This window comes from Electrophorus electricus, chromosome 13, assembly GCF_013358815.1.
Source record: "Electrophorus electricus isolate fEleEle1 chromosome 13, fEleEle1.pri, whole genome shotgun sequence".
Taxonomy (NCBI): domain Eukaryota; kingdom Metazoa; phylum Chordata; class Actinopteri; order Gymnotiformes; family Gymnotidae; genus Electrophorus; species Electrophorus electricus.
This window is the reverse complement of record NC_049547.1, coordinates 16,805,765-16,829,611: the sequence shown is the minus strand read 5'-3', so window position 1 is coordinate 16,829,611 and position 23,847 is coordinate 16,805,765. Positions and strand designations below refer to the sequence as shown.

Sequence of the window (23,847 nt, the reverse complement as noted above, 5' to 3'; positions counted from 1 at the left end):
TACTAGATTAATAATCAGAAGGTTGCCAGTTCAAGCCCCACCACTGCCAAGTTGCCACTGCTGGGCCCCTGAGCAAGGCTCTTAACCCTCAACTGCTTGAGTTGCATGTGTGTATACACACACACACACACACACACACACACACACACACACATATATATACACACACACACACACACACACACACACACACACTCACACACACACACACTCACACACACACACACTTGAGCTTGAGCTCTGGTAACACATTTTGGCTAGTCTACCCACCTCTGGTTTACCAGAGCTCAAACTTAAGTCCGTGGAAGAAAAAACTGAGAGTATTTACTCAATATTTACAAATAGGTTACTGAGACTATTTGGTGCTGGCACTTCTTAATGACACAAACATATTTATCCTTGACTTACTGGGGTATCTAGAAGGTGAGCAACACAGAGATGAAAAAGGTAGAACAGCACAGCGGTCAGTAGAGAGTGTAAACCAGCCCCAGGTATTCTCCTTCTCCAAGGTATTTTCATTTTCTTATTCAGAGATATGGCTTCCTTTTTGTTTACCCTTGGACCCAAAACCCTTCCGTTTATCTCCAAAATGGCTGGGCATCTGTTAAGAAAACAATGTGGCGTTTTTGTTTCTGGTGCGATTATAGTCCTTTTTCAGATATGGTCACTGCTGTCTGCCTTTTAACCTGTCTGCGTGCACAGAGAGGAAACAGGAGCTTCTCTAGGGTGTGTGGCTGGCAGTAAACATGGGACTTTTATTAACTTATCTGAACTATGGACTGGGACAGAATCTAGGAATGGTGTGCTTATCTTTATAGATGTGTGGATGAATACAATTGTTTTGTTTGTTTCAAGGGTTCATCGTTAGACAGCTTTGTTTCAGACTGTGTCTTGAGTCTTGAGTGAGAAAAGGGCTCTTCTGCCTCATAATGAAGGTCTGATACTCTGAATCACCTGATACATTCAGTGATACTACAGCAGTATATTGCAACAGAGTTTGCTGATAAGAGACTGATCAAATTGATGATAATGATAATGATAATAATAATGCACAAACATATCAATGAGTAAAAAGTAATCAGAGCTATGTTAAAAAAAAACAAAACAGTACAAAGTAAGAAATTCTTACAGTCCCCTCTAGGTGGTGATACAAGGCAACATTTTGGTAACACATTTTAGGGTGAGATATTATTTATATAGATCAGGATGTAATGATTAAATATAGCACCAGCTTAGACAAGAAAAGCAACAATAATGCACTAAGTTTGTTTAAAGTTCAACCTGCCAGTGCCCCAGTGACTGAATTACATGTCCTCATAACACATAACATAACATACATCTTTGCTCGTCCCAAGTGACAATGTGCTATGCTATAAACACCACAGAATCTGGCTTTTAATATACCGGTACTGACATGTTAAATGATGGGCCAAGGATCTGTACAGTTAGTTGTGCAGTCCTTTCTCTTCTACACAGGAGGGCAAGTGCAAGGAGAAGATAACTGAGGGATGAATTTAAGATTCTTTGCTGTTATCCCATGAGCTCTCAGGAGGCACATTTCACGAAGAGAGATGTCTCATTTAGCCACATATAGTGAGCAACCTCAACCAGTAATTGTAAAAGCAGGCTGCAGGTCATCCCCAGGACTAGAGCTTAGTTTTGCTAACAGAGAGTGTAGTAAAAAAAAAAAAGACAGACAAATAAACATTCTTTAGCTAGTGTTGTGTTGTTGTCAGCATCCTTTACATAAGTGCTTAATTGCTTGTCCAAGTATTTAAGCCAAACTTTTAAGACTGTAAAGTAGCAGATCAGACAACAGAACTCATAAAATACCTTGCCACTCTTGTGCACGATAGAGATGTTTCATTAGTGAACTAAATAATGATTCACTAGTGAACTAAGCAAATGAGTGGTAATAGTGGTTTTGAGGTTCTATTTGGTATACCATTTTCATATTAAGTGAAACTTCTGTGTATGGCCGCACAGTGTTTGCTTACACAGCTTATGAAAATATGTTCACCTTTTACTAGGCTCTGTTTCTATTTTGGTGCTGATAAAACCCCTGAGAGAGGCTCATTTGCATTTCAGAGTGTATGACAGGTTCAAGGTAAGTTCCCCTCCTCCTGGGTGGATGTGTAAAATGCGAACTCAGCCCGGTTCTCAATGAAGCGATGGGGCTGATCATTGGTCATCGCATCATACCTGACCTTGTGACAATACATTCGCTCAGGCTATCGTCAGCCAGCAAGCTGTAAGTCCTGTTCGGGGGAGACAACAGGTGCTGAGTCTAGCTTAATGAGTAAAAAACTTGCTGGTATTTATTGATGTATTTTTTTAATGACATCTTTTCATCAGGTCTTCTAAATCGCAAAAAGGTTTGTTTTTTTTCCCCCACTGTCTTTGTCTATGCTGCCTCAGTGCCAAGCTAAAAATAACAACTGGTTATATCATCAGAGCATGGTATAAACATGGCATTGATAGCATTGGGTTTAACTGTTCAGACTGCTTTATAACTACATGCTAGTTATACAAGGTGCTTCAGTTGCTAAATGATAAAGCACATTTCTGGCTCCTTGATTTATTGACCATCCATGGTAAAATACCAGCATGATATGAAATTCATACTTGGCATAGACGTGCTTGGCCCAGGAATAAAGATACTTTCCCCCTCATGACGGCTGGGACCCCCATCCTGTAACAGTGCAATCCAAGTCTGCCTGCCATTCCTTTCCTGGTGCAGTATTAGTGAAGGCCTGGTGGATCCGACCAGTGGACATATGACCCAAGAGTTTGCACGTACATGTGTGGTATCCTTTCTTTCTCAGCAGGAGGGCATGGGAGCGTCATCCTGTCTGGGACTTCATGAGTGAGCAGTATGAGGATTTAGGAAAAGCTTGATCCAGAGCTGAAAGCATAGCCACAATTCCAAACTGGCAGATGTTGGCAGATGAATCTTAGATGGGTATTTTTTGGATGGCCAGTCATCTACTGGGCATGTGCAGTGACCACATGGCCAAATATCTGCCCACTAAGCCCAAACCTTTCCTTATTAGCTTTCATATAAAGATTATTTGTGGGTGATTCATCACAGCCTCCTCATAGCTTGACGCATATAACATAGAATAAGCGATCTTAAGTTTAGCCATCTCCCCACACACACACACACACACACACACACACACACACACACACACACACACACACACACACACACACACACACACATATATATATATATATATATATATATATATATATATATATATATATATATTTCTATCTAGCTAGCTAGCTAGCTAGAGATAGATATTTCTCTCTCTCTCTCTCTCTCTCTCTCTCTCTCTCTCTCTCTCTCTCTCTCTATATATATATATATATATATATATATATATATATAGTGAGATAGCTAGCTAGCTAGCTAGCTAGATAGAGAGATAGAAATATCTATATATAGACAGAGATAGAGAGTGCTGTGAAAAATCCTGTTATCTGCTATAGCACTTAACAGTAGGGGTGTTCAAACAGGGCTTTGTTGCTTCACAGGTGTTAGGGTTATGAGTATAGCAATGAAAACCCTACCACAACAATGCGAAGACTGCTGAGCTGGTTTTATTTAGAGAGAGGCGGATTTGTGAGAACAAAGGGAGCTTATTTCAGGAGACCCACAATGCCAATGGCCGGTACAGAAGCGGGAACATCCCCATGCCATTGAAACAACAAAGAAGACTAGTGAAACACCAAAGAAGACATGATGCTTCCTCCTGTTCCTCATGTCTCAGTGTAAAACTTGACTTCTTTATATGTAAATGCACACCAATAGTGCTAATGGAAAAAAAGCTGAAGGCATTTGACACAATAACTTGTACTTAATCCTTCTGAAACAAGTGTCTAATTTGTATACTGTAGTTGGGTGTGACAGGGCATTTTTCCCCTGGCCAAAGGTCAATATAGCTGCTTGTTGGATCTGATACAACTAAGATGGATCATTATCATTTTTGATGTTGCTGTGATTAAATGTAAATTGCAGCTGTAGGAAAGTCTTATAAAATGAAAATTTGTTCGGAGGTATATTTATTGGGAAATCTGGGAATATATCTCTTCACATAGCTCAGACTGAGCTGTCTGCTCTCCTCCCACACCATCAGACCCCATGTGTTGAGCACATCAAATGCAGCACAATCCGCTTGTGGAAAGCAGTGTTTTTAATGACCTGATGGGTTCGCTCTAGCTGCCTGTATAACAAAATGCAGATGCGCTAACAGGGGAGCACAGTGGTTCCACTGATATGGCCAGACTCCTGTTTTATCATGGGGAAAGGGGTAGAGGCTAGGGAAGTGGGAAAACGTTAGCGAATAACACGAGTATGTCAATTCAGGATTGTGTATTCAGTATTGTGTCAATTGTGTACGAAATCTGATGCATTCAGATGAATATAAAAATTTTAATGATTCTATAGTATTGTATTACAGCTCTAATTTAGGTTTCAGCACTGACATTTGGTTCTGGCAGTGTCTTGGAATCTAACCTATTTAACTATTATTCTGAATAAGTGCCATAAATGTAAATGTAAAAATAAAAAAGCAGAAATTTTAAATAGTGTAATCCATTCAGAGTGTGTTCATTTTTCATAATGCTAAACTTCACATTTATGCAACTAATACTCCAAATCCCGGTGCCTGATAAAACTCTGATCAGTGTGGTGCTTTCTTGTTAGAGGTTCTGAATACAGACCGTGTTTAACCCTCACCTCTGGATCCCAGTGTCTGACCGCACATGTCATCGGGCAATCACATTCTCATCCCTTCTTGTATTCTCAGCGCCACTCTGGCCCTGCACTGCTGCTGCTAAGCTCCCACAAAACTCCACCAGCCCCCTGCATCGCTGTAAATTCTCATGACCTTCTTCACGATAGGATCCATTACTGAGGAGCTTTAAAAATGTATTCCGGCCCCTTCTTTGTCTGCCGAACCAGCTAAAGCTCTTTCTAGAGGTTTTGATACAGGTGAATCAAACATTTTCAGTTGCACAAAAAAAAAAAAACCCCCAAAAAAACCCAACAAAACCATCCATATACCAGATATGAGATTCATGTATTTCATTCATTCGTGAAACAAAAGTTTTTATTAGAATTAATAGTTTTTTTTTTTCAAGGCTCCTTTAGGAAATAAAACCAAACATGGTATTAACTTGGCACCATATTCCATCTGTAAACAAAAACATGAGTATTTGCTTTTATTTGAAACAGACCTTTCTGTTTAAATTAATTATTAATAGAAAACAGCATTTAGCAAATCACACATAGACTTTCTGAAGACAAAACCCACTCAGTGTGATGGCCACTCCTGATATAAAATCTTGTCTTTAAACAGAGCTATGATTGAACTTTTTTTTTTTAATGTTTTTTTGGTCAGAACACCAGTCAGAACAGATCTAACTCTCCACTAACATTTGGGAGTTCTGTTTACAGTAAAGGGGAAGTGCCAGGATCAAAGGGAAAAACATCCATTAGCTTGCTGTATCAGCGACAGGCCTTGGGAACTGGAGATGTGCTCAGGCCGAGTTGTGCTGTGTAGGCGTCACTGGACAGCAAATGCAGGGCCACACCCTCTTCTTAGCCTAGCTGCTTTCTCCACCCCTCCTGGTCCTCCTATAAACCTGATTCCATGTCCTGAGAGGCTGTCTGGCCAAATGTGCTCTCATGCTGGGAAGTGACCATTTTAAAGCTACTTTGTTTTCAAGCCGCTTCTGAAGAAGGTAAGCTGAACTCGATTTTCAGTAAAATTAACTCTCTTTTCAACCATGCAGGATTCACAAAACACAGTGTATGCACACAAAAAAAATGGTTGGTTGAAATGCTTTTTCAAAGTAAAGTTTTGAAGTTAATGATGCCACCTTAAAGTTTTTTTAAAAAGTGATAGTTTGAAAGCAATAGTACCTTTTGAAAGCGTTCCTTTGATCTACTTTTAGATTTTTGTAGATATAACTGCACCTCTGAGTTACTATAGACTATATTCTTTTCCTGTGAAATGGAAGCATTAAAATGTAAAATGAAAAAATATTTAATAGGATAAAGGGAAGCCTAGTGTGAAAGGCAACACTTATTTGCATTTTGCAATGTTCTCAAAAATTTGTCTATTCAAATAAGTACACTGCTGTTAGTCATGTTTGTGAATATGCAAAGGTTTATTTGACAACACAGTAACTTGTATAGTAAAAATGTGTAGTGATGTAAAGTAAAAAAGGATATTAAGAGAGAATATTCAGTGTTCTGGTATGGGTTGTGTTAACTGCACTGATAAACAAGAACACTTCATGTTGACTATAAGCAGGCGAACACCAAAGCAGTTCTGGAAAATAGCACAGGGTGAATCAGAAGCTCAGACAGTCACTCATGCATGTATGTCATTCTCACCTCCAAGATCAACTGCTCCACAGTGGGATGGTAAATCCTTTAACAGGAATGCTGTCTAGTTTTCATCATACTCAGTCAATGAGTCAGACAATTAAGTCCATTGTTTCTACTTGAAATACAAAACCCATATGTTAAAATAGACACCAGATACCAATGTAGAGTCATTGATAGTCCTCTCATTCACTTTTTAACAGTCAACACAGTTCTTTCAATACAATTGTTTTAAGAGATTTTCTACTGTCAGTGTTAGATTCACTGACTTAAAGTTTCTTGGTTTGGATTTTAGATTTACTCTAGGTACTCTATAGATCACCTGTGATCAGTGCCTTATGAGGTTGCTATCACCGTCTTAATATAGAAGGATAATTGTCTTGAAATAGCATGATTGCTCTGTCTCTCCCTTTGCTGAAAGGCACAAGATAAGCACCACCAGCTGAGAATAACAACTCCTCCGGGCTGCCGCCAGCTCCGTACACTTCATTACTACGGCTACTCTGTCACCGACTGTCCTAATGGAGCGGGTACAGCACATTACACGCTCAGCGATCCGAAGAGCGTCGAACATCGAGGTGACCCCGCAGACCAAGCGCAACCTGCGGGAGCTTTTCGTGAATTTTTCCCTCATCCTTGTCTGTCTCCTGCTCATATACATCATCCTCCTGCTCTTGTGACGGCCACAGATCTAAGCAGGGAACGTGTAGGGCTACTCTGGCTGGGACAAGGGCAGTACAATGGGAATTTTATTTCCATGTCATGTTTTTAAAGGTATCACTGACTTTTATAAACTCGGTGTGAAGTTAAGTATAGCATATGTTTTACATTTCTTGCTTTTTTCCACCATTCATTTGTGTTCTGCATTCAAGAGCATACACTGTAGGGAAGATCTTATTTAGCATATTCAAAAAAAGAAGCTTGTACTCTGCATTGTGTTGAGGTCGGTCAGAAGTGTTTCATCACAGTAAATTAAGATATGATATAATAGGATTTGTCAGAACTGATATTACAGCAGAACTACACTGGTGTTGGGTGAACTTTGATTCACTCCTTACTAGCATGTATGTAATCTGTTACATTACTTTTATTGATATTCAGGCATAATAAGAAGAGTATAGGTGTTCGTGTTTGTATCTGTTACTGAGACTTGCCTGTTTTTTTTTTGTTTTTTTTACAAAAACATTTAGTTTCACCTAATATTGTTAAATGGAGGTTTGACAAGATTTGATTGCTGTATCTGAATTTGCAGCCAAGTATATTCTGTTACTATACCTGTTCATTTTAACTATGTAATTCAATTTAACAAAGCCAAAGACATGCACTTTTTAAACAATATTTGGTTTGGGTTTTGAGGGGTAAGATACAAACATTGCTTTACAATTGATGGTTTATTGTTTGTAACAAGACAATATAATATAAATATAAACACTGTGCAATTTATTTTTAAAACGGGTATTCCAACAGTTTCGGTCCATCAGGAAAAGAGATGTTTGTGTAACTAAATCAGATCTCCTGCATTTCCTCTTGTATTGCATAAATGCCCGAGTCAAAGGTACACTATTAAAAAAAGAACCCAGGAAGCGAAATTCACAGTGAAGTATTTAACACACTAATGGAGTGTTGAAGAGTGTTATGTTTCACATGCTGTTCTGTGGAGCGTCTTGAGAAGAATTAGAAGGAGAAGTACTGAGACGCCAGGTCCTGCTGCGGCTCCTCTGGCGCTACTGTCGAATCCTCCATCTCACGAGGGCTGCACAGAATTCAACCAGCAACAATTACTCCACACACGGGGCACCAGCACACAGCACTCCGTGTCCCACAAGAAAAGGCACCAGAAAAGATTCACTCTATCCTCGTCTGATCCCTCGTCATCTCCACTAAAAGTGGGCCATGCACAAAATGAAAGAGGAAGAAAGAAATGCAAGCCAGCTGTGCTCTTCATCAAGTCTCTTTACAAACATAAACATCTCATACTCTGTGTCATAGTAAGCAACACAATAAAATACAAATAAAATAACCTGCCTAATAGCATTATTTGATTCAAAGTTTCTGATTTTTCTGCCAAAACTGCTTAATTGTAAAGTTTAGAGATATGTATACAGAGCCCAGTAGTGTAAGTGTTGCACTCTACGTAAGCCGCACAACTGCCTTCAACATAAAACACCAAAGCCGGAATGATATGATAGGAAGACGGATGAGAAGATGAGAGCTCCTCTCACGTGCACAGCGGTGCTGCTGTCCGGCACATCCACCTAGTCGAACATGCAAATCCCTGAAAACAATGGACACTGGACGCCAGGCCACTGCATGCTTGTTTCCACATTCCAATGGCATTTCAAGATCACGCACTGTTTACAGTGATGCCAGTCACCCCCTTTCTGGAAAGACATGGCTTATTTGTGTAGCCTGTAAATTCACTCCAATCGCTGCCCATACATAGACAAGGACACAGAAATAGGACTTATGTGCAGGAACTGCCATGCTTATTAAAGTCAGTACAGGACACGAACATTCTCCGTGCACAGTTTATGGCCAAGATGCATCGGAGAGTGAGGTAAGCACACCGACACATCACTTTGCACGCTCTGTTTTCGTTTTTTTTTTTCCTACCAAAAACCCCAAACCAAACAGAGGAATGAAAAGAAACCAAGTGACATTTCTTCCACAGTTACTGAGGGATTGAGACACAGCGTGATCAATGGCGGACGGATCAGTGGGCTAAGCACGTCTCTTGTTTGCTGTGGGTGCGTGAGAGGACAGACGCTGGATGACGAGGTGGGGCTCACCTCTCGGTGGGCTGGGCCTGGGACGGAGCACTTGGAGGGGGTTGAGCTTTGTGCTCAGCATGCTGACTGGGGGAGCTGGGGACAGACTCTAGGCAGGTAGGCTGCATGGGCCCTGCCCCCCTCCCTTCTGTTTCCACAACACTTAGGTTTGGAGAGCTGATGAATCTGTGTGCTGCTTTTTTACCCTTATGCTACATTGAAAGGACACAAACAAAAAGAGTTTCTTTGGAAACTACGGAAGGACCAAATTTAGCTTCTAGTCTGGCGAGTAGAAATAATGAACACACCACTCTGGATGGAGTAATTGAGCTAGCAGTGATGAAAAATGGCTTGGAAAGCAAATAACAGTCTGATATGGGAACATGAATAAAAGTATATGTAGACAATGAGATCACATGGACCAACTTACTACACAGGAAGTAAGAGTTAAAAATCTAGTCATGCAGAACAACTCATTCCATTTCTAAGGGATGGATGCATTCATTTACATGGCCATAATACATAAAATCCATTTATTTACTCAATGTAGAGGTAAATTATTTTCTCTCTAAATTATTTTATTATATGCAGATTTGAAATTTTTTGGTAAAGGAACATAGATTTTCATTTGTAATACCTTCATAAATTGTTCAGCAGCAACTGATCAGTGTGGAGTGGTGGTATTACCTTTACAAGGGGATTAATAACCCCCACGTTGGGATTAGTGTTGAACACTTTGCTGAAGCTCGTCTCTCGGTTCACTAGCTCCAGCTGGTAGAACTTCTTATCATCCTGGAAAACAGGGGAACCGCTTGGTGTGAAATGCAGTCCGTGGCCTCTGCAGGTCCACAGGCCTCTGAGCCGAATACTCACCACCAGCTTCTTAACTAGAGTCTCTCTCTCCACCACCATTTCTCGGAGCTCAGCGATGGTCTGCAGATCTTCTGATCGGCTCTCCCTATTCCTGAACTTCTCCTCTGTTCCTTCCAACCTACACCAAAGACACACCCGCATAAACAATAAAAGGCGTGGCTAGTTAACAGGAAGAATACAATTTCTAACTTTGTAGGTAGAAAAACATTTAGATAGAAAATGGATCTTTGTCAAATGTCAAATAGATAAATGCATGCAATGAAAAAGTGCCTGTGGATGAGGAACTCACAGAATTTGGAGAGCAGAGATCTTGTCTTTTAGGAGCTCCTGGGCTTTGTTGAAATCTGAAAGCATGATCTGTGTTTCTCTGTTATGGGTAGCGTTCAACTCTCCTATCTCTCTCTCAAGCCTCTTAGACAGATCCTGTTCATGGGCCCTGGGAACAGACACCACCGTTTAGACCTTGAGGAAAAGCCAACATGTTTGCAAACAGCATGTCAGCTAAATCATTTTTTCCCTGCTTTGGCAATTTTTAAAAACAACTGAACTCGTGCTCTCATTTTTATATTCGGTACTCCTACATAGAAAATATAGCCTCAATCTCAGTCTAAGAGCTGCATCTTCATCTGAGAAAAGCCAAAGGAAATGTATGTATTTGTGCGATACACCTCCACTGGGCTAGGATATGAGTGGGAAGGTTATTCTTGTCAGCTGAGGAGGAGTCCTGTGTGTGAAGGAGGATGCAGAGTGATACTGACTCACTCTGCCTGGGGGTCATGGTTTCCTGCCAGGGTTTGTCTTGTCTCCTGGTCTCATGCCTGCTGAGTTAACCTTTGACCAGAGTTAACCACCACACATTTAGTTCTGATCATGGCAAAAATATTTTACCACATGCATATTGGCTTTTGTCCTACAGCAGCTACACCTAAGATCTCTGGCAGCACCTGTGTGTATGTGTGCCTGCAAACTAGTGGGTGTGTTTGTGTGAGCATTTCAGAGGAGGGCGCACATGGTTTTGTTAGCGCATTAGCTCAGAGGCGCGTGCACATGTTTTTGTGCACATCGGAGCAGAGGGGAGTGCATGGCTGCTGGACCTGATCTGCAGGTTGGCCTCACTGCGCACGCGCAGCACCTCTTTGCCCTTCAGTTCCAACTCTTTGGTCAGTGTGTGGACAGTCTCATTCAGTGAGTGGATCTCATGGTCCAGGTCAGCGATGCGGTTCCTTCGGCAGTTCACCTCCTGCTGAAGGTCTGAGATGTGACTCATCAGATCCTGCTCCTGAAGACACACAGGCAACTCCAGTAGTGCAAGCAGGCTTTTATTAACATAACTGCCCAGATGAATTAAACAGCAGTCAGATTCAGATTACATTTGAAAAGGGGCACCCAGGAGAACAGTGGACTTTACTGGAATGTTTCAAAACCTTCTCGCAAAAAAAAAAAAGGTAGTGGTAAGCTGACCAACCTAAGTATTTAACAAGGTGATACTAAATTGTTTACTATGGTGCTGTTAGTGACGGGAGTATTACATGAGAGAAAGAAATTATGAGTACTTGTGAGTGAGAGCAAGAAATGAGAGAGAGAGAGAGATATTAGAGTCAGTGCGAGCATGTGAGTGTAAGACGGGCAGTGCTTCTGAAGAGCAATGCTGTATCCTTTATTCATCAATTTTTTTTTTTCACTTTCTGGGCAAGTGAGGCTTATCTTAGAGCGAATTCATCATTGTCTGAGTTAAGGCTCCTTTCCAGCCTTTCGCACTGAAACAAAGCAAAAATGTGCGACCTGCTTTAGTTTTTAATAAATTTGACATAGCTCTGTTTCTGTATCTCTGTTTCCATATCTGCTTCTTTGCCTCTGTCTACAAGGCACAATTAAAACAAAGCTGTACGACTTCTTTCTGCATGCTCACAAATTAACATAATCTCTGTGAAACCCCTTATAAATCATGCGAGATACTGTTTTTTGAAGATATTTTAAAATGACTTACTAACTGTGCCTGCATATAAAATATATGACTAAGCTATAAAATATTATTCAGGGCCAGAGAGTTTTGTAAGTTGTTTTGCATTTAGCATTTTTAATGTTTTTTTGCCCTTGACAGGAAAATTTTAATTTATTTCCCTTGACCAGCATACAGATTTAACATAAAATCTGCCAAATGGTGAATAAATTATGACTGTTATGTCTGTGTTAGTGTGAGAGACCTACAATTACGGGACACAGGGAAGTAAAGAAGCAGAGATGCTAACAAAATGATGCAAATTATCTTAAATAATACAGTAGTGATCCCTGGTCTGTTGGTATTCAAGGTTTAGCTGTGCATGGAGAAATTTAGCAGTTCAGCAGTTTAGCTGTGTGTGTGTGTGTGTGTGTGTGTACGTAGGTTTGGCTGTGTGTGTTTGTTGCTTACATGCTGTTTGCAGTGCTCTAAAGTGTTGTCCAGCTCTCGTTTGGCGGCTGTGTTCTCCTGCAGGTGTACCTGTCTTAGGTGCTCTATAGCGGTAGCATGCAGATGATTCAGCTCAGAACGCAGAGAGGCTACATCACACCCACACACATACCCACACCCCCCCCCACACACACACAAACACACACAGGTCCAAATAAACACATACATGATGGGAAAATATAACAACAAAGAATAGTTCCCAACAATATTATTTTTGTCAATAAATTTTCTTATCTCTTACCTAAATTAGGCTGTGGACAAGACATTGTTGATTACAAGTGAGGTCGTTAATGATCTCTAATGGCACTGGATGAGCTGCCAGCGGCCAGACTGTAATAGATTTCTGCTTAACAATCTGCAATTCTTCCATTCAGATTTCTGCCTGCCAGATTCCTAATGAAGCCGATCCCTAGTGGGTGGGAACACAGCCAGAGGATTTACAGATCTCCCACTGTGAACCAGCCGCAGTTAGCCAGAACAGAAGCCAGCGCACAGCTAACTCTTCACTGACCGTGTCAGGGACAGGTCACTGGACCAATCAGATGCTTGGCAGTTAAAGCGGACATGCATATGAGCAGGAGCGACACTGCTGTGAATGCTTCTACCCAAGTCCGACCCAGGAAAAAGCTTGCTCTGGGCAAGCATGCAAACTGAATCCAGACTTGTGGATTATGGCCTCTATTCCAGGCAATTTTGTGCCAAACGGCACCGTCTGGATATGACTGCGTCCTTTTTTCTGTCTGCAATACCCATCAGAACTGTGGGATAGTCTGCTACCCTGCATCATGTTTGTCTGTTTTGTTGAAAGCTTGTGTTATCTTTTCACACAGTGGTTGGGGTTACTGCTGTAGTGGTAGTGCTGGTAGTCTCAACGGAGGGAACGCGTGTCCAATCTTACCCAACATGGCTTTGCCCTCATCTTCTAGCTCAAAACGCAGCGTCTGGAGCTCCTGGTCAGCCTGCTGACGCAGAATCTCCAGGGTCTGTCTGTGGGCCTCTCTCAAAACCTGAAGTTCTTCTCTCTGTTCCTGCTTTAGACGATCCTCCAGCTCCTATGCACAGACAAAAATTACAAACTGAGAACCCCATAAGCACTGTATAACACAAACCCATATGGTACAAGAAAAAAACAAAACAAAAAGAAAAAAACCCAAAAACCCAGGACTCTCCCACAGAGAGAGAGAAAAAAATCATACTAAAAAGTATACCTGTGCAACATCGGGAAAAACAAATGGCCAGTGTAAACATGCCCAGCACTGCAGAAATACTTATTCTACTTTTGCATCATGTACCACAGTAAAATTTAAAAGGCATTGATCTTGTAAAAAATCGATTGCGGGTCACCCTTGCAGTGCGCTACACCTGCATTTAACGCCCATAATGACTAGAGCAAACCTGCAGTCCCGCATCTCAAGCAGGTATGGCTTTCCAGCAGTCCAAACAGTTCACAAAGGCCCTACAGTGCCTGTAAGAGCCCTGGACTAACATGGCAGGACAGAGATGAAAGAGTGCCTTCCTTCTTTATTTATTTTGTGGTAATCCAGAGCGTGACGAAAGCAGCTCAAACAAAGGACTCTCTCAGCTGCTGAGCTAACGTTTCGAAAAAGAAGGAAGCCTGTAAACCTGAGCGTGACATCTGGGTTTTGGAGACCGTTCGACTTCCAATGATTCCCTCTGCTTCCTGGGTACCAAACTAAAATGGAGTCAGTTTTGATAACATTCAGCCTTTTGTAGACTACTGCATCAAAAGGTTTGCAAAACTCTCCAAACCACCATACACACAGGAAAATATAGCAACGAAGAATGAGACCAAGTAATAAAATCGACAGCTAGCACTTGTTTATGTAACAGAGCATCTGGACATTTGAAGGCCAAAGTGAGGAATTTCTCTCTCAGCAATATATGAGTAAAAAACTAATTTTATTGTAACAGAACTGCAGGCAGCAGAGGAGTCTAATAAATCGAAATTGACCAGGGGAGTGTCAGGTCTCACACACCACAGACTGTCACACAGGGAGACGCAGGCGAGACGGGCCTGGTGAGCTCTGACAGTGCAGCTAGGGCAAGTGCAGAAGATGACAGTGAGACACAGAGGGAGAGGAATGATTCCCTCAACATGGGGACTGGGATGGAGGGAGGGAGGAAGGGAGAGAGGTAGCAGGAGGGAGAGAAGGAGAGAGAGGGAGGGAGAGAGGTAGAGAGAGGGAAGGAGGCAGTCGAACACAGGGAAGGTGATGGTCAATACGGGACACAGGCGAGCAGGCACACGCATACAGAACAGATGGCAATATGGAAAATGACATATTCAGCATGGGCAGCCAGAGCGTGCACTGTACGTGTGCAGCATATGACCCATCAAGCAAGCCTGTTAACCGGCTGCTATTAATATGTTCCAAAATCTCAGCCGTAACTTGTTATTACACTGGGTCTTAGCTAATCACTGCCTTAAACAATACATGCACCAAAACAGACGAGGCCTAAGACTTGCTATGTACATACCATACATACGCAGCTACTTTCAATGCGTTCATGCCATATTTCAGCAAATGTCTATGCATGCAGTTGTATGAAGGGGTGCAGCTACCCTGAGCTCGAGCTGGCACGCCTCCTCCAGTTCCTGCATGGCACAGCAGTGAGCCTTCTGCAGACGGTGCTCGTGGTGCTGGTGCTCCAGTGCCATCTCATGCAGCTCCTGGGCCAAGTGCTCACGCTCCTGACTGAACTGGGTCTGCAGCTGCTGCAGGGCGCTCTTGGACTGGGACAGCTGTAGCTGTAGACTCTGTTTCAGCATGGAGATCTGAGCCACACACGCACGAACACATGTATGCACACACGCAGACACACACACACACACACACACACACACATACACACACGCACATGAATGGCTGCACACACACATGCGCCCGCGCACACACACACACACACACACACACACACACACACACACACACACACACGCACATACTCGAACACAACCACGAAAGCACAGCAACTGCTGACATGCTGTTAAACGTGGAGAGGAAATGCAGGTGAACTATGGACAATGTGGAGCGGAGAGGAAGACCATTAAACCAAAAATGGATTTACGTGTCTGCACCAGTAGTGCAAAAGACAGCAGTGAACTATATATCCAAAGTACATCATCAAGAAACATGAAAGCTAAATCTAGGCTAATCCCTTTACAGACAGGGAATCTCAAAACCTTTAGATGTAGATGTAGATGCAGTCAGAAATATGACTCATATATGTATCATACGTCTGTACTTCAAAAAATCAATAAACAGAATTAGCAGGAATTGTTATTTTGTGTCATACATAATTAAAAGATGATGTCAGCCACAATTTTGGTACAGCAGTTATATGGTTCTCTATGGTCCATCACCCTTAAGAAATATTCCATCCATTGTTTCATGTAGCACAGTGCACGTAAACTCTCATACAGCTACTGGAATGTAATCTCTGCCCGGCAACCTTCAAAACACAGCGAGGAAAATAAGTCTGCTTGATCCTCATACCATCTGGAAAGAAAGACTGGAATTGAGGCCTGTGAGTGTGAGAAGGGCATGGTTTGCTAATAACCCAGAACAAAATGCACAAAAACCTGCCTCACGTTGGCCCATATGCAGACGCAGGGCTGAAATGGAGCTTGGCGGAGGGGAACATGAACAAGGCCAAAAGCAGGAGGCAGATTTGTCTGCAGCTCTGAAAAGCAGAGCCATTTTTCTATAGCTAGGTGTCAGGAGAACAATCTTACCATTCAACTGCCTGTGAGCACCTGCGTGATTTTGAGATTTCGGAAATTTAATTTGACAATGAAAAGAAAGCAGTGAGGAATAAACTAAAAATTTTATTTTTCTGTGCTTTGTCCTCAAACATGTGGGGTTCATTATAGTTTAGTAATAAAATATTATTATTTTTTCTGTGTATAGTAACTGGTGGTATGTCATATTAAGACTCAGCAAAAACGAATCAGAAACAAGCCACTATTTGAGAAAAAAAAAAACATTAATACATTCATTGCTTTGTATTGATGTGCAAAATGGCAAATATCTGTCCACCTTAAGAACCGCAGAAGCCATCTTTTAGAAGGCAGCTGAGATACTGGCAGACATTTAACCCAGCAGTGATGATATAAGACAACAGCAAGCCTCTCACACTAATTGACAAGCTGACAAGAGCATCAGAGACAGCTTGTCACATTACTTAATATTAACGCTCTGAGACAAACACATGGAGGCCTGACAGAACGAAAGACACAGCAGGAAATACTGTGTATCATGTTCAGTTTATAAAACACACACACACACACATTTCTCACCTCACTGAGTTGGTGTATCCTCTTAAACGACCGCCTAATCCCTGACAACTTCAAAGCCCCAAAGTGAACTACTTTTAGGATTAACTACTGAAGTGAACTACCTTTAGGATTAACTACTGAACTGACTGCTAAATTACATGTTCAGTGCCACTGGCACCTAATACAGTGGGCTCTTTTCAATAGTGCTGAGAATGGAATACACAGACTGCAGTAAAACAGTCTCACACGTACCTAGTCAGCGACTGGGTATATTTTAGTAAATGAATTAGAGATTGCATTCCAGTTATCATTTGTGATTAATGATAAAGCTTGATAAAGTGTGTGTATTAATGTCTGTGCAATTGGCCTCTATGCTATCTAACATCCCTGTGAAGGACCAACAGTAAAACAACACTGGACTGACAGATTGCTGTTTGCTTGCTATAAATAACTGATGTTTAATGTGCAAGGACACAGCTATTTTTTGCACCACAGTAAAAATGTCAGGGGCACAGTACAGGAAATGTGATGTTTAAAGCACTGTGGACACAATTATTTAAAAGATTACATGATGGACCTTTAACAGTGAGAAGACTGAGGGCGTGTTACCTGTTGCAGGAGGTCCTCCACTTTCCTGTGCCAGTTCTCCCTGGCCGACATCATCTCCAGGTCCCGCTGCTGGGACAGCTCGCCCAGAGCCGCCTGTCTGTCGGCCTCATGCTCGTTGTTCAGTTCTTCTCGCAGCCCCTTCAGCTCTGCCCTGGAGACACACACGAGAACATTAAGACAGTGTTGGAATGGAAGACAGAGGCACATGCGCACACACACATACAGGCGTGCACGTAGCCACCCAGAGGAAAGTGGCTAGTTAATGCGGGTCTTAATATGCAGAAAAACCTTTTAAAGAGTTTTTACACTTAGTACATTTTAAAAGTCTTTTTAAAAATGATTGTTGTATGTGCACAAGAACAGTCAGTCATTCACTTCAGGTATTAAACTTAACCAAACTAGCCTAAACTAACCAAACATTTTCTAAAATTAAATTTCAGACCTGTCTGTAATACTTTTCTGAGATAAATAATACATTTAAACTGAAAAAGCAAAACTGAAAATTCAAATAAGCAGAGCACAGATCCTGCTTTATCTTCCCCAGTGCAGCAGAACAGCATGCCATGGACTAAGATAGATGTTAACCTTGTAACATCTATCTTATACCTGTAAATATCATATTTTATCTGTAACTGAAGCTCGAATATTTTAAACCAAATATGAGCTTCAGCTACAGGGTTTACCATGGTATACATGTCTGATTGACTGCTTCTGTTTTGGTCCTACTTCATTAAAATTATGGCACACAAACTAGCTTTGCTTAGCGTGCTGCTTGCGCTACCTCAGCGCATCAGTCCACTTTTGATCCAACTCTTCAGTGATTTTGTCCATTTTCTGTTTCTCTTCGGCTTTAATGTTGATGATCTGGGCCTCATGTCGTTGTTTCTGGCTCTCAATCTCTTCCTGTGAAAGGCCAGATAGAGAGAGGTTTGGTCTTTATAAAGGATGTCATCATGGCTAAAGACTGTGATTGGGGTGCAGTGCAGAGCTGATTACAAAAAGGGCATCATATACGATCATATATGCCCTTTCTCATTCCACATTTTCCTGTCAAAACTCTACACATGGAACAAAAATAATAGTTCGGGCTGCCACCCGAGCTGAATGAAGCTTAATTTTTATCTCCCAGTTGTGTCATGGTACAGATAATTTCCCTAATTCATCTATTCATAAGTGATGTGGCATGTCCACGGTTATAGCCTTCCTTCTTTAGTCTGTGCCTTGAAACTGCCTTGGCAGGAGTTTGTTGCTCAGCCTTTGTAGGCTCCGTGCTGGACTACTAGTCCGTGCTTACTAGTCTAGTAGGGAAATAGTAGTGAGGGTGAAAACCCTACCTGTAAGTCTGTGAGAACCGTGCTGGTCTCCCTCACTCGGGCCCTGGTTGCATCCAACTCAATTAGCAGGTTCTCCTGGTTCTCTTTCAGGCGAGAGATGTGATTCTCTGCAGAATTCAGGTTGTCTTCACTTTCCTTGAAAAGCTCCTTCAGATGAGACACCTAAAGGAAAAAAAACCCCTCAAACTGCCTCAGTGACAAAATTAACGAGGGATATGTCTTCATGACACCAGAGCTTTACAGATTACAGGGTTTCCCTACCTCTTGGTTGGCTATGTTGAGCTTGGCAGTGAGTTCCTCCCGCAGGGTGTCCAGCTGCTGCTGCAGGTGGTTCCTCTGCTCTTCCAGTGAGAGACGCCGAATCTCATACTGCTGCCTCATCTCCTGCACGGATGAGTGAAGTATAAGAGACTTTGTCTCATACCTGCCAAGGGCAGGAGCTTGACTGGCAAATTTTACCCAACCATAATGGGACTAACTGAGCAATATTTTCAATGTTTTAAATTAAGTATATTCACAGTTATTAAAAAAAAAGTGTAATATCACCATAGAGGGAAACCCCATGGATAAATGATCACCTACAGTTTTACAGATTTACAGCAAGAACAAAACAGTCTGCATTAACAGTTTTCCCATACTTTCTGCTAGGATCCCTAACTTGGCGAACACTGCATATATAAATAACACCTTCCAAAACAGCACATTTATCATTTAGCACTGCCAGAAGTGCCAACTTATACCAAGTGGTGCCAGTGGCCTGAGTGTGTAACAACGAGCACTTACATTTAATAGCTGGTTCTTCTCTCTCTCAGCTGCGCTGCAGGCACTCTCAAGCTGGACCCGGTGCTTCTCATTGAGCTCTTCCAAAGCCTTGGCCTGGTCCTCCTTCATGTGTGCCGCTTCCTCCTCATACTTGGCTTGGGCTTGGGCTAGCTCCAGCTCACAGGAGCGCTTCTCCTCACGTAGGGACTGTCAAAAGAGCACAGCCAAGCTCACAGCCCTTCTTTACATAACAGGGACAACAAGGATGATCACGAACGCACATCTTGGCGATCAAGCGCCACAAGAAGCGACTCACTTGCTGGGTTACCATAGAAATTTGGAATGCTGGCCTGCATTTTTTTAAAATCAGAGGTTAATTTAGTTGGTTGTGATTTTACAAAATATGCTTCACCCAACATTCCAGATAAAAACTGGAATTTTCAAGTATTAATCACTACCGATTTCTCTGGCACAGGTACATACTTTCTCCAGGCTGAGGATGTGCTGGCGTTGCTGCTCCTCCAGAGTGTGACTCTGGCTCTGGAGCCTCCCTTTCTCCTCCTCCAGCTGGACGATCTTCTCCTTCAAGTGACTCTGCTCCAGGTGCAGGTCTCGGATTGTGGCTTCACAGCCCATCTGTGTGGCCTGCAGAGAGCCGATCTGACCTGAGCAGCAGAGTGGCTCTATTATAAATTGCACCTGAAATTAAAATCCCTTATCAAGTCTTATCAGATGTTATAGTGTGCTAATTGTAATCCATTGGTGAAGAAGAAGCTGAAATGAGGTGAAATGAGATGTAACTGCACCATCCGTGTCCCCTCTAAAAGACTATTTGGGGGTGCGTGGGAGTATAATTGCATCCTAAGGCGATTCATTTACTGGCTTTGTGAAGGATCTCAGTGGCCTGCTGTTGCACTCGATCCCGGCTGCTCTCCAACTCATACTCAGTATCTTTCAGCTGCATCACCCAAATTTCTCCATCCTGTACAGCCTCCTCCAGCTGTTTGTGTAACTCCTGTAGTGGGGTGTGGAGGGGGGCGAGGGCCACAATTTTAATATTGCAACTGCAACTCTGTGAGCTGAAGATTAGACACTGGCTTCAGGGTCATAAACACATTTAATATTTTATTTTTTAAAAATTTCACTGACCTCCATGATTATACACACTTTCTGGATTTTAACCATTCCCTTTAGCTTTTTTACATTTGCTCTTATCCATGCAGATTTCCAACAGCACTTTGTTGTGTGATTTCTATTTAACATTTAATCATAACCTTTGAATTTCCACTAAATTTCCACCAGGCTCCAGTGCAATGTGATTGACTAGCAGCAAAAGAACATCACCTGGATTGTGACGTCAGCGTTGTTGAGAGACGCTTGGAGCCTGTTGGTCTTGTCCCGGCTCTCTCGTGCCTCCTCCTGGCCCCTCTGTAGCTCAGCGCGAAGCTTGCAAAGGTTCCTCTGCAGCGCCATCTCCTGCACCTGGAACTCCTTCCTCAGCTCCACCTCCGTCCTCTTCCAGGCCAGCAGGTTCTCGGTGGTGAGTTGCTGGGCACGGCGCATGGCCTCCAGCTCTCGCTCATAAAAGGCCTGAGCCTTGCAGAGCTTGGCCTCGTAGTCCTCCACCAGCTGCACCTTGCCCTGCGTCAGCTCCTCAACCCGCTCCATCAGTGCCTCCAGCTCACCGCGCTGCAGCTCTGCCAGCTTCTCCTGGTCCGGCCAGCAGGTGGCACCCTGGCCAGGCTGCCGGCCCTCCAGCAGCTCCTGCAGCTCCTGCCGGTGGGCGGAGCGGAGCTCATCCAGCGCTCGCTGCTTGTCCTGCTCGAACTGGGCCTGTGTCTGGGTGAAGGTGCGTAGCTTCTCCTCGAAGTCGCGCCGCATCTCCTCCACCTCGCGCGACATGGAGACCACACGCTGCGTGTGCTGCGCCTCAGCGCACAGCTGCGTGTCCTCCACCCGACGCCGGTACATCTCGAACTCGGCCAGCGCCTGACGCTTCACGTGTTCCTGCAGCTCCAGCGAGTCCTCCAGCGATTGCAGCCGCCGCTTCAGCTCCACTTCCTCGCCCGTCTTACCCTTGTACTGCAGGATCTTCTCCCGCGTCTCGTTCAGGATGTGCTGGATCTCGTCGTCGTGCGCCTCCTTCAGAGACTGGATCGCGTCCTCGTGCTCATCGTTCTTGGTGTTGAGTGCATAAATGACCTGCAAGGATTCATGTACATTCATGCATAGAAATATGACAGGTCAGGTTACAGGGCTTTATTACTACTACTACTATTATTATTATTAATTAAAAAATAAATAAAACAAAAAACACTTAATTCCCCCATGCCATTTTGCAAAATTGCATTTTTTAAAAATAAGGTTATATATTTAGCAAAATCTTTGGGAAACTTTGCTACGCCCCTCTCCACCTAACCATTCGGACACATTTCACTGTCCCCGTTTTTTCTACTTTTCTGCTTTACACTGCTTCAGGGTTACTTTTCATCTTTAATTCATCCCATAGTCCTTTTCATCCACTGCGATTAACTCTGTAAGCCATTCTATTTGGCCTGCTATGCCTGCAATTTACACCAATTTGTTTATCAAATCATTATCTCCCCAAACTCTCACTGACTGTTTACAACATCCTGCAAATTAGCTTAGTGTCATGTTTCGACTGATTAGTTTAAATCTCAGTTACATAAGAAAATCATACAGAAGGGAAAAAGCATTCTCAGTAATTGTACCTGATACAGCGCTGAACACGTCAGAAAAAAACAATGTTTAAATAGGATTCTATGTCACCCAAGGCTAAATCAAAATGATTTAAAAATCAAAATGACTTAAAAGTAGCATCTAAGATGTTAGATGTTAATTAAGAATAGACTGGTGCAATGTATGTTGATTCCATCAAAAGTGCGACATGTAGATGTTTAGTGAATAGATTACAGTTCGTAGAATACATTAATCTTCAGTAATTATGCAGGCAAACAGGGAATGTCTAGTGCACCGAAAAATTAAATATAGGGCGTCGTTTCCACGGGGAATAAAATTAAAAGCCATGCAGATTTATGGCCAAAGCTGCAGTTCGCGAAAACCAAAGTTTAAACGGATGACGCTCAAACGCAAAATTCCTGGCGCTGCATTTGTCGGACAATGTGGATATTCAGAGCAATCGTGTGTGACATTACAAACCTTCGTTAGTTGTGCTATTTTCTTACTCATCTTCAGGTGCAGATCTTGAGTGTAGTCCATTGTGAGCCCTGATTCATAAAATAGACTGGTAGATGTTGACGGACTGATGCCTGGTCCAGGAGCAGGAGCAGAGTTGCCCGGAGCAGAGCTGTACGGTTGCTGCCACCCCGCTCCGGTCGCCATCTTCACGTTCGCGGTCCTGTCACGGAAGGATATTTTTTACAAGTAGCGTTGGTACCGTTTTATTTCCATGAGCAGTTTACGCTCTAGATACCTGACACCAGTTTAAAACCATGTTTTCCCAAAATACCGTTTATTAGACAGATACGTTTATTCAGCAAATAAGTAGGCTATAAGCAACAACATCCAAAGCTTAATCGGTTGAAAATTCCGTACAAACGTCAATGAGCGAATACACACAGCCTGCACCGAGGAAGCGTTGACCTAACATGCCTTACTGCTCAAGCGCTACAAAACAACACCAACACAGCAGAGCATCAACGCTGCATCTGGATGTGCGCTGCTCATGCAGTGACACACACGCACACACATACGCGCACACACATACGCGCGCACACACACACGTAGACACACGCACACACGCGCGCGCGCACACGCACACTCACACACACACACACACACACACACACACACACACACACACACACACACAGGAGGAGAGTTGTAAATCAATGACGTCAGTCCCACTAACACTACACATATGCGCCTGTCCTTAAATCATGAAGTAGGCTATATGACAAGTTAAACACGCACCAAATTGTAACCTATACAAAAACGCAAACGCGAGTCTATTAATTATATTAAAATCCATATTTGTAATTCTAGAAGCGTAAATAATTGTCCATTTGCAAATTAGAAGATTAAATGCTAATAGGTCAAAATATAGTCAGCCTGCCTTATTTTCACATTGATGTATTAAATTTGCCCCATCATAAAATTATTGTAGACGTTCTGTAGCATATAAATGTAAAACTATTTGCTACAGATATCATATACTGGTTCTGAGCAACGAGCAATGAGAGAAGTCAGCACACATTACCTTCTACCTTTTACCTTCTACCTGTTTTTTGCTCTTCCATTACGTTCTTTTCCTCTTAGATCAGTGAACTCGTTTTTCTCTCATCTTATATAGTTTTAAGACGCTGTCA

At 42.5% G+C, this 23,847-nt stretch overlaps 2 protein-coding genes across 6 annotated transcripts; one reads left to right on the top strand and one right to left on the bottom strand.

Annotated features, from left to right (window-relative positions):
* Positions 1 to 5,668: 5,668 nt before the first annotated feature.
* On the top strand, positions 5,669 to 7,431 carry LOC113571139 (cardiac phospholamban-like). Its single transcript, XM_026999936.2, has 2 exons — positions 5,669 to 5,754; positions 6,825 to 7,431. The coding sequence occupies exon 2, from the start codon at positions 6,925 to 6,927 to the stop codon at positions 7,081 to 7,083; it is 159 nt and encodes a 52-aa protein (XP_026855737.1). The 5' UTR covers positions 5,669 to 5,754; positions 6,825 to 6,924; the 3' UTR covers positions 7,084 to 7,431.
* A 102-nt stretch (positions 7,432 to 7,533) lies between these two features.
* Positions 7,534 to 23,225, bottom strand: zgc:85722 (uncharacterized protein LOC407982 homolog). Of its 5 annotated transcripts, none has more exons than XM_026999932.2 (18): positions 23,075 to 23,225; positions 22,679 to 22,877; positions 20,843 to 21,700; positions 20,378 to 20,513; positions 19,982 to 20,163; positions 19,520 to 19,705; positions 18,998 to 19,120; positions 18,737 to 18,898; positions 18,184 to 18,305; positions 17,403 to 17,553; positions 15,078 to 15,290; positions 13,392 to 13,545; positions 12,455 to 12,582; positions 11,139 to 11,323; positions 10,334 to 10,480; positions 10,045 to 10,162; positions 9,859 to 9,963; positions 7,534 to 8,156 (listed from the first exon to the last, which is right to left on the bottom strand). In XM_026999932.2, the coding sequence occupies exons 2-18, from the start codon at positions 22,859 to 22,861 to the stop codon at positions 8,148 to 8,150; spliced, it is 3,162 nt and encodes a 1,053-aa protein (XP_026855733.2). In that variant the 5' UTR covers positions 22,862 to 22,877; positions 23,075 to 23,225; the 3' UTR covers positions 7,534 to 8,147. The 5 variants fall into 5 exon arrangements, with proteins under 5 accessions (XP_026855733.2, XP_026855734.2, XP_026855736.2 ...); XM_026999933.2 differs by having other exon boundaries at positions 23,099 to 23,225; XM_026999935.2 differs by having other exon boundaries at positions 7,534 to 9,383; positions 22,679 to 23,225.
* Positions 23,226 to 23,847: the final 622 nt, after the last annotated feature.

Bases quoted from the DNA above. Each gene is read 5' to 3' on its own strand.
- LOC113571139 (XM_026999936.2), top strand. From the start codon at position 6,925: ATGGAGCGGGTACAGCACATTACACGCTCAGCGATCCGAAGAGCGTCG.
- zgc:85722 (XM_026999935.2), bottom strand. From the start codon at position 22,861: ATGGCGACCGGAGCGGGGTGGCAGCAACCGTACAGCTCTGCTCCGGGC. The intron at 18,306-18,736 runs GTAGGGTTTTCA...GGCCTTTCACAG, and splicing joins CGGTTCTCACAGACTTACAG to GAAGAGATTGAGAGCCAGAA. The intron at 11,324-12,454 runs GTAAGCAACAAA...GTGTGTCTTCAG, and splicing joins TAGAGCACTGCAAACAGCAT to GAGCAGGATCTGATGAGTCA.